The 9,908-nt window shown below is 51.0% G+C and overlaps 1 protein-coding gene across 1 annotated transcript; it reads right to left on the bottom strand.

The window, feature by feature from the left end:
• Positions 1-5,609: 5,609 nt before the first annotated feature.
• On the bottom strand, positions 5,610-9,549 carry KRT18 (keratin 18). The gene is made up of 7 exons (XM_049625559.1): positions 9,076-9,549; positions 8,216-8,298; positions 7,703-7,859; positions 6,985-7,149; positions 6,753-6,878; positions 6,208-6,431; positions 5,610-5,814 (listed from the first exon to the last, which is right to left on the bottom strand). Exons 1-7 carry the CDS (start codon positions 9,490-9,492, stop codon positions 5,694-5,696), a joined length of 1,293 nt encoding a protein of 430 aa, XP_049481516.1. The 5' UTR covers positions 9,493-9,549; the 3' UTR covers positions 5,610-5,693.
• Positions 9,550-9,908: the final 359 nt, after the last annotated feature.

The raw sequence follows: 9,908 nt of genomic DNA, 5'->3' as shown, positions 1-9,908 counted from the left end.
ACATTTTAGCAAATGGAGACGGGCAACGAAGGATAAATGTAATAAGTAAATTATATTGTATATTAGAAGAGGTAAATATTCTGACCTCGCAAACTGTCATTCTTGGTGACAAACTGCAAGATAACAAATGTGTGTTAAGCCACTAAGTTTATGATTATTTGTTACAGCAATAACAGGAAACAAATACACCTTCTAACTCCTGATTCCCTGATGCTCTACTTTTTTCCCATAATGTTTACCTCTTCTAATATGCAATATAATTTACTCATTACATTTATCTTTTGTTGTCTGTCTCCATTTGCTAAAATATAAGCTCCAGGGGCGCCTGGGTGGCTCAGTTGGTTGAGTGTCTGACGTCAGCTCAGGTCATGATCTCACGGTTTGTGGGTTTGGGCCCCTGAGTTGGGCTGACAGTGCAGAGCCTGCTTGGGATTCTCTCTCTCTCTCTCTCTCTCTCTGCTCCCCTCCCCCACTGGTACTCTTCCTCTCTCAAAGTAAATAAATAAACTATAAAAATGTAATGAAATAAAATGTAAGCTCCGCAAGAATAAGGATTATTAGTCTGTATCCTCACACTCAACCCTCAGCTCCTAGAATAGTTCTTGGCACACCCCAGGGGCTCAGTCACTGTTTGTGGAATGACTGATTGAATCGATGGGGTGGGTCAGAAACAACAAAAATGGGCGTACAGTTTTCTTCCCCGGAAAGCTGTGGGTTCCTGTATCATTATAAAAGATCACAAAGAAAAGTTTTTTGGTATGTGTATTAGTAATATGCGATTCAAAAGGTACAAAGGTACACGATGGAAAGTAAACCTCCCTCCCACCTTTGTTTCTTCCTATTTCTTAAAAAAAATTTTTTTTTTAATGTTTTCATTTATTTCTGGAGGAGAGAGAGAGAGAGACAGAGCATGAGCGGGGGAAGAGCAGAGAGAGAGGGAGACACAGAATCCGAAGCAGGCTCCAGGTTCCGACCGACAGCACAGAGTCTGAGGTGGGCTTGAACCCACAAACTGCGAGATCATGACCTGAGCTGAAGTTGGACGCTCAACCTGAGCCACCCAGGCACCCTTGTTTCCTCCTATTTCAATTTCTCTCCTCAGAGGCAATCATTAATTTAAGTTTCTTGTGTATCCTTCCAGAGATCTTTGCATATACAAGGATAGACACCGATGAGTACATATACATTTTATCTATCTATAGTTGTTTTTGTCTTTGAAAAACCCCACAAAGTGGATATGTGATCCACGTAGTTCTTCACCTTCCAGTACCATTTATTAATTTAGTATCCAGGCTGGATTATGCATAGACAGAGGAAGGATGAAATGAAAACAGACGGCTGCATAATATAACCTTGGAATTGCTAATATTCCCCTTTTGGCCACAAAGTGGGCTGCCCCTGAAGAGGTCATCTTCCCCAGTGGGAGATGAGAAGGATTGCCCCAGGGGCCTTGGGCTTTTCCAGGAGTGTGCAGTGTAAAACACACACATCCGTGACCTGCGTCAGGAGGGAAGGCCATGGTGTTGACCCTAGGCACAGCTTGAATGGGAGTCTCCACTTTGCCTGCCTCTTGGAATCACCAAATTCATATTTTAACACTTGCCAGGAGGCCTGGGTCCTCACCCCAGGGCAACCAAATCACAATCTTTGCAGATGGGACCTGGGCGTTGGTATTGTTCGTAAAATGCCTCTGGTGACTGGAATTGCAGCCAGGGCTGGAGAAACCCTGGGCTAAGTTAGAATACACGGAAGAGAGAGCGTGGGACTGGGGATCTGGATAGGTGGTTTCCTGCCTTAAGCCTCCAGCTCTGTGGCCTCGGACAAGTCACATGATCTCTGGGAACCTCAGTGCCTACTTTTCTGAGCTAAAGCCAGTAATACCCTCTGCCTCGCATAGCTCACAGGATTGTAATAGGGATCAAATGCATTAGCGCCCTGGGAACTGGGAGACATTGTCTGATGGGGAGGGATAGTCATATCAGGTGCATCGTCTTGGGTTACCCGGGTCAGCTTGACTCCGCCGCAAGCACTGCTCAGACTCTGCCAGGGGCTTTCTGCTTCCCCTTCAGGCACGTCCGCATCCCACGTTTTCTTGCAGTCCCACATCTGGTGGCCGGGGCCATCAGTCTCTCCTTTTTAGGGGCCCAAGGAAGGCCAGATTCCTCGTGTCTAAATTACACTGAGGGCCAGCCAGGACTGTGCAGCCCTTTGCAGGGGTTTGTGTGGGGAGGTGGGGGCTCATCATCAGATCTGGGGCTTCCGTGTGGCCTGAGAGAGCACATTCAGTATTACACTTACATATCTAGAAAATAGTAGGGCAGATGGGGCAAGAAAACCACTCTGATTGCTTTCCTAAAAAGATCTCAGAAAGTAAAACTCCCTGCCCCAGGGCTTTGTCTCTTGTAGACTCCTGTAAATGCTGGGGAGGAGGATATAGACAAAGCAGGGCTTGGAGAGAGGATGGGGAGAGGAGAGGTGGGACGGGATTTTTAGGGTTATTCTGGGGAGGTAGGCTTAGGAAGGGTGAGAAACCCCTCAGCGGGGTGCCTTGGTTTCAGCTAGGATGTTTTCCTCCAGGTAGCAGCACCAAGGAACCCAGAGAAAGCAAGTGTCCCAGCTCACAGAAGCTCCAGGTAACGTCTTGTGTAACTCAGGAAGCTGGCCCTTGCTCTGTTCACTTTGCAGCTTCTCAGGGCACTGCAGTGATAAAGACTTCCGCCCTGTCCCTCTGGGGAGCTCCCCCCCCCTCCCCCCCCGACACACCTCACCCCCCTACACCCATGCCAGCTAGCCTGGAGGGCTGCCTGTCCTGGCTTTTTTCTCCCTGAGCCTCCCGCAGACAAAGGGTCTCGAACAGTGCTGTCTTTAGCTTTTTTCCACCAAGGACCCCATAGTTTTAGAGGTTGCAGAGTAAACATGCTGTATTTTAGGTAAAGTACATGCTGTATTTTAAGTTTATTTCTTTATTTTGAGAGGAGAGAGTGGGGGGTGGAGGGCAGAGGGAGAGAGAAAATCCCAAGCAGGCTCATTACTTTCAGCAGAGCCCCCATGCAGGCCTTGAACCCAGAGCCTAGTGCGGAGCGTGAACCCAGGAGGCGTGAGTTCATGACCTGAGCTGAAGCCAGATGCTTAACCAACTGAGCCATCCTGGTGCCCCCTCGGCCTTTCTTTTTTTTTTTTTTTTTTCTTAATGTTTATTTTGAGAGAGACAGAGACAGCTTGAGCAGGGGAAGGATAGAGAGAGAGAAGGATAGAGAGAAAGAGAATCCCAAGCAGGCTCCACGCTGCCAGCTGCAGAGCTCGATGTTTGAACCCACAAACTGTGAGATCATGACCTGAGCCAAAACCAAGAGTCAGACGCTCACCCGACTGAGCCACCCAGGCACCCCATTCGTTTTTCATTTTGATTGAAGATCTTCAGGCATACCCCTTTCACTTTCCTGACTCTCCCCACTGTGATCTTCCTTGCCTGCTCAACCCAGGCCCAGGTCACTTATTACCTTCTATATGTTCATGCTATGTTATGTTTCTGGTTTATTATTGGTCTTTTGTCTCTAAGATATAGAGTTCCATGAGGATAGTAATTTTGTCTTTTTCACTCATTGATGTATCTCTAGTACCTGGAGGAGTAGCTGGTATATAGTAGATATTCAGCAAGTATTTCTTGAAAGAATGGATAAAAACGCACGTTTTTTTTCTTAGATTTTATTTATTTATTTATTTTTATTTTTTATTTTTATTTTTTTTTTTAATTTTTTTTTTTCAACATTTTTTTTTTTAATTTATTTTTGGGACAGAGAGAGACAGAGCATGAACGGGGGAGGGGCAGAGAGAGAGGGAGACACAGAATCGGAAACAGGCTCCAGGCTCCGAGCCATCAGCCCAGAGCCTGATGCGGGGCTCGAACTCACGGACCGCGAGATCATGACCTGGCTGAAGTCGGACGCTTAACCGACTGCGCCACCCAGGCGCCCCTTAGATTTTATTTTTTAAAGTAATCCCTACACCCAACATGGGGCTTGAACTCACAACCCCTAGATCAAGAGTTACACACTCTACAGACTGAGCCAGCCAGGCCCTCCAAAACTGCACATAACTTTTGACCATTAGGCTGTTAGCGCTCTAGCATGGGGCCTGGCATAAAGTAGGCACTTCCTAAATATTCGTTAATGTATACCATTTCGAGCCCAGCATACCATTTCGAGAAATTTGTCCTATAGATCTGCTCACACATTAGTACATATTAATTACAGATATTAATAGCATATTAGCTAACATTAATTGCAACCTTTTTTTTTTAACGTTTATTTTTGAGAGAGAGAGAGAGAGAGAGAGAGAGAGACAGAGTGTGAGCGGGGGAAGGGCGGAGAGGGAGGGAGACACAGAACCGGAATCAGGCTCCAGGCTCTGAGTTGTCAGCACAGAGCCCAATGCGGGGCTCAAACTCACAAGCTGTGAGATCATGACCTCAGCCAAAGTCAGGTGCTTAAGAGACTGAGCCACCCAGGTGCCCCTAATCACAACTTTTTGTAAAAACCGAGCTACTGGCAATCAAGATGTCCATCATGAAAAGACCTGGGTTAGGTACATTTGTACTCTACACACCATAGTACCAGGCAGCTCTTAAGAATAGGGTGTACAATGTACAGATTAAATAGAATAGTCCTTTGCTACCAAATCTAAGTTTTTTTGTTGCTGAGACCTGAAAGAAAATCATTCTGGGGATCCTTCTAAAAAAAATTATCCCAATGGCATTCCTATACAGATACAATAAGTTTTACGTAACATGTCATATTTTGTACGACGTCGCTCAAAGTAGACGGAGGACTAATTACTAAGCAACAGGTCAAGAAAGACCTAGATATCGTCTATCAAATTGGTTTCTTGACCATGACTGGACATTATACAGATCATGCTTCTGATTCTTGGAAGCATTTGGAGCATGGTAATTACTCTTTGTTGCAGATTAAGAGAAGATTTATGTGATATAGACATTCAGATGCATGATGGGGAGGAAAAAAAATCATCAAAATGGTTATCAAAACAGGAGAGGTGATAGAGTGCAAAGTTACTGCAATTCCATGCTTTTTCCCTCAATAGCGGATCATCAATTTCCTTTCGGAGAATGGAATATGCATGTGGATTCCATATGAAGGTAGAAGAGATTCCAAATTCACTCAACTGGGCATAAAAAGCAAGGTAGGTCTACACATACTGCTTTAGAAAGGTGTCTAAGACACACTGAGATGAAGAAGGCAGAGTTTGGGAGTCCAGGCTGCAGAATAGTACGGTCCCACATACATAAAATAAAAGGAAACACATTCGTATATGTCCAGTTTAAGGGACTATTTTACAAGTGGTTGCCTCTGGAGTGGGGTAGGAAGTATTTCATTTGATTTCCTTCTTTCCTTTTGGATTCTGCACAGGTTGCTTGTATACCTTTTTCAGTTTGAAAAGACAAATTCTCATCGACCATTCCCTCCTCATTCGGAGAAGGTGCGTCCTCAGAAGAGCCCCCCCCCCCCCCATATGAACCCCCTGCGGTCAGCAGTGACTTCTGCCTGGTCAGAGATAGGACTACTGGGTCAGGGTGTTGGCACGTGTCCTGAAGACAAGCAAGGAAGACACAAAAGTGACCTCTGAATTTTTTTATTGGCCTCCCGTTCCCCAAAGGGTAGCCTGCTTCTGCTGCTTCAACGCCTCAGAACTTTGGTGTCGTTGGTCTCAGACACCACTTTGCCGTCCACGATCCTGCGGGTGGTGGTCTTCTGGATGGTTTGAAAGGAGTTGCTGGTATCCAGGGCGTCACTAAGACTGTCACAGAAAACCAAGCCCCAGTTACAAACAGCTCGCAGAGTAGAAGGGAGTCAAGGAAGAGGAGGAAAAATGCCTCCTGATCCCTGCCTCTATCTCCACACTCCGTTTGGCCGCTTCCTCCAGAAAAGGGAAACCCAAAGCCAAACTCCACGTGTGCTCTAAGTACGGCTGGGGCAATACTCAGTCTGTTCTCTTCTCCAGGGAGGGAGCCTCTGAAGCTCTTACTTACTCCCTTGGAGATGCAGGAGCCCGCACAGAGCACCGGCCCAGCGCTCAGTGGACACCGATGCGCAGGGATGAGGGGGGCGGGGTGGGTTACAAAAGCTCAGGCTTTGGGGAGAAGTGTATCCTGACCCCAGCTTGTGAGGGTGGGAGGAGAGCCCCATTTACCTGAAGTCCTCCCCGTCTTCCAGCAGGCGACGGTAGGTGGCGATCTCAGCCTCCAGCTTGACCTTGACATTGAGCAAGGCCTCGTACTCCTGGGCCTGCCGCTGCCCCTCTGTCCGGGTCTGGGACAGCTCTGACTCCAGGTGCAGCAGGACCCCGTTGAGCTGCTCCATCTGCAAGGTGTAGCGGGCCTCCACCTCCCTCAAGCTGTTCTCGAAGCTGGCCTTCTGCAGGGGCGCAGAGAGGAGGGGCGGGTGAGCCCCGAGATGGGGTGGAGGGAGTGTCTCCGCAAATTTTTCAGCAGAACAGTCCAAATCCCATGACCGTTCATCCCTTCACTCTCGGAAATGTCTTCGAGAACTTAGGGTGTGCCAGATACTAGGGTCGTGGGTAGGAGCAGTGGGAAAATGCAAAGAGAAACCACCCTTTCTGAGCATAAGGGACTTAAAATGGAAGGGGGTAGGATTTGGGCTGAGATAGGACTGGGTCTGAGGCTGACAGAGGGCGGGACAAAGAGTAGTTGGGGCAGGTGATGTGAGGACTCTCACCAGGTTTCTCATCGAGTCCAGGTTGATCTCCAAGGACTGGACCGTGCGTCTCAGCTCCTTGAGGGTCTTCTCAGCTTCTGCTATCTCAGCAGTCTGGGAGGTGATCACTGTGGTGCTCTCCTCAATCTGCAGGGACAGGATAGTCCTCAGGTCCCTCCTCCTCCGTCTGCTTCCCTTCCACACCCTCAGTCCTCTGCTCCTAGCCTGGCACCCATCCCTTCCCTTCGTGCACCTGCTGGGACCAGTACTTGTCCAGCTCCTCTCGGTTCTTCTTAGCCAGCTCTTCATACTGGGCCCGGATGTCCGCCATGATCTTGCTGAGGTCCTGAGATTTGGGGGCATCCAACTCCACGGTCAACCCCGAGTTGGCAATTTGGTTTTGTAGACCCTTTACTTCCTGAAGGAGAGAGGACCAGAGTGAGGAAAGAGGGGACTCGGGTCCAGAACTCCAGGAAGGCTCCACCTCTGCAACTGTCTCTTGCAGGAGGCCTGCGGGGTCAGTTGGAGACAGGAACAGAGAAGACTCTCGGTGTTGTGCTCTGCCCGATGCCAGGTCTGGGCTTTCTACTCCAGATGGAAAAACCGGCACCACTCACTATCACCCACAGGTGGTTTCTCTCTTCTCACTTTGCTCTGTCCCTGCATCCACCCTTCTTCCACAAACCTGCTCCTCGAATGTTCTTCCAGGAAGCCCTGCCGGCTCCACCTGCTCTCACTCCCCCCTCAGCCCTCACCCTTAGTGCTAGCTGCTTCTACCTTTTGTCCTCACCTCGCTCTCTCACCCATGTCCTCTTGACCCCCTCACGCTGTCATTCAGGTGACCCACTGAGTATGGCAGCCGTGTGATTCAGGAGAGCCCAGGCTGGGAGTTCTAGGCTTCCCTGTAAGCTACTTACAGGTGACCCGGCCCATCTATTCCCCCACCCAGACTTGTTTGGCCCCCTGCTTGCCTCCTCATGGTTCTTCTTCATGAAGAGCAACTCTTCCTTGAGAGCCTCGATCTCTGTCTCCAGCTGCAGCCGAGTGACATTGGTGTCATCAATGACCTTGCGGAGCCCATGGATGTCACTCTCCACAGACTGGCGCATGGCCAGCTCCGTCTCATACCTGTGGGGGTGGAGGCGATCAGAGGGGCCTCATTTCTGTTCCAGAACCTTCTCGGGCCATGCCACCTAATAGCGCCCCTATGGCCATTGCAAACTATGGAGTTTGCAGTGACCTGATTTTGACTCAGCAACCCGAGTCAAGATCAGGTGCTAATCCTCTGGGCAGTGTTCTTGGCACCTAGGGGACAGTATTCTTTAACTGCGTTACATGAACGAATAAACTGATGGAGCTTAACTCTCTCTTATCCACCCAGCTCCGACCACAGCTGAAGATCCCACTGTGAGCCCTTACCTGACCCAGCCTGTAACAGACCGTTCTTGGCCCCACCCTCAACTCCCTAGCACCCTGAGGCTTACTTGACCCTGAAGTCATCAGCAGCAAGACGGGCATTGTCAATCTGCAGAACGATGCGGGCATTGTCCACAGAATTTGCAAAGATCTGGGGGATTGTAGAGAGGTTGCTCCATAAATGGGAAATCAATGATGGGCTGAGTATGGGAAGGTGTTATGTGTCTGAGTGACACTTCCTGGTCCCAAGGAATAGCCAGAGGCTCTCCTTGAACACCTATCCCCTTCCACCTGTGTCCCTCACACTGTTCCCTCCTTTCATGGAGTCCCAAATCCCAGAGCTCCCACGGGTCTCCCACTGCCCCGTTTTTGGGGCCTCTGCTGGCCTTCCCGCCCTAAAGTAACAAGTCCTCTCTCTGGCCCTCTCCTGGCATTTTTTCCCAGGTGCACCTGCTCACCTCTCCCCGGCTCCCCCCATTGGCCCCTCCCACAGGTAGGCCTCCTGTTTACTCCTAGATGACTCAGCCTTAGCCACATCCGCTTAACCCTCCAACTGTCTCCATTTGGCCAGAAGCCAGAGGGTCCTTTTTATGGGGCCTTGCCTCACCTCCTTCCATGTGTCTACTTCCTCTGCAAGGCTTCCCCCCTCTCCCCTTCCCACCACCTCCTGGGAAAGGGCCTAACCATGCCCAGTCGCCACCCTTGGGGTCCCAGGGGACAGGGGGATGTATGGAAATGCAAGGCTTGCCGACACCCTACCTGGGGAGCAGGGGGCGGAGTAGTGGGCGGGGTGGCGAGGGGAAGCGGGAAGGAGTCAAGGCACCCCCACCCCTATTAAAATTCCTATCCTTGGGGGAGGCGGGGGAGAAGCAGGGAGTGGATAACTGGAGGGTCAAACATGGCTGGGGGTCGGGGGAGGCCCCCTTACCTGAGCCCTCAGCTCCTCGATGGTCTTGAAGTAGTGCCCCCAGTCTCTGACCTGAGGTCCCTTCTTCTCCAGGTGTTCCCGGATTTTGATCTCCAATCTCTGATTATCAGCCTCCAGGCTCCTCACCCTCTCCAGGTAGGAGGCCAGGCGGTCATTCAGGTCTTGCATGGTCTCCTTCTCGCCCTGGATGCCCCCGATGCCCGCCAGAGCCCCGGTCATCACGGCGGCCATGCCCCCGGACCCCCAGCCGCTCCGGAAGCTAGAGGAGCGGGATATGGAGATCCGGGAGCCTGAGCCCCCGGCGCCTGCATAGACGCTGGCTGCACTGCTGACCGGCCGGACCCGGTGGTTGGACCCCTGCACCGAGCCCACGGACCGGTAGTTGGAGGAGAAGATGGAGTGGGTGGTGAAGCTCATGCTGTTCTAGGAGTAAGAGGAGAGGCCAGGACTCAGGCTCGGGCCACGAGGGGGGTCAAGTCCGCGACTCAAGTTATATCGCCGAGGGAGGGGGTGGGGACCGGCCCGGGCAGGCCCCGCCCCCGCCACCAAGTCGCCTGGAAGCTTGGGCCACAGGTGGATCGCGGCGGGACTCCACGCCCTCCGTTCCCGCCCCCCATCCCAGCCTCCCTTCCCCCAGCCTCCTCAGCACCTTCCCTCCAACGCCATCCTCGACCCCCCCACTCCCAGAACGGGGGGGGGGGGGGGGGGGGGAGGGGAATAACCTGGACCGACCAGGACCGCAGGTGGAGTCGGCTTTGGCGGTGTAATTTCGGGGCAGGAAATGACGTTATTACACCCCCCCCCCTTCCCAGGTAGAGGAGGTCCTCGCCGGT

The sequence above is a fragment of the Panthera uncia genome, chromosome B4 (assembly GCF_023721935.1).
Source record: "Panthera uncia isolate 11264 chromosome B4, Puncia_PCG_1.0, whole genome shotgun sequence".
NCBI lineage: Eukaryota > Metazoa > Chordata > Mammalia > Carnivora > Felidae > Panthera > Panthera uncia.
Note: the sequence above shows the minus strand (reverse complement) of the source record. Positions and strands in the feature narration are given on the sequence as shown.

Bases quoted from the DNA above. Each gene is read 5' to 3' on its own strand.
- KRT18 (XM_049625559.1), bottom strand. From the start codon at position 9,492: ATGAGCTTCACCACCCACTCCATCTTCTCCTCCAACTACCGGTCCGTG. The intron at 7,860-8,215 runs GTAAGCCTCAGG...CCACCCCCACAG, and splicing joins GCTGATGACTTCAGGGTCAA to GTATGAGACGGAGCTGGCCA. The intron at 7,150-7,702 runs GCAAGCAGGGGG...TCTCTCCTTCAG, and splicing joins TGAAGAAGAACCATGAGGAG to GAAGTAAAGGGTCTACAAAA.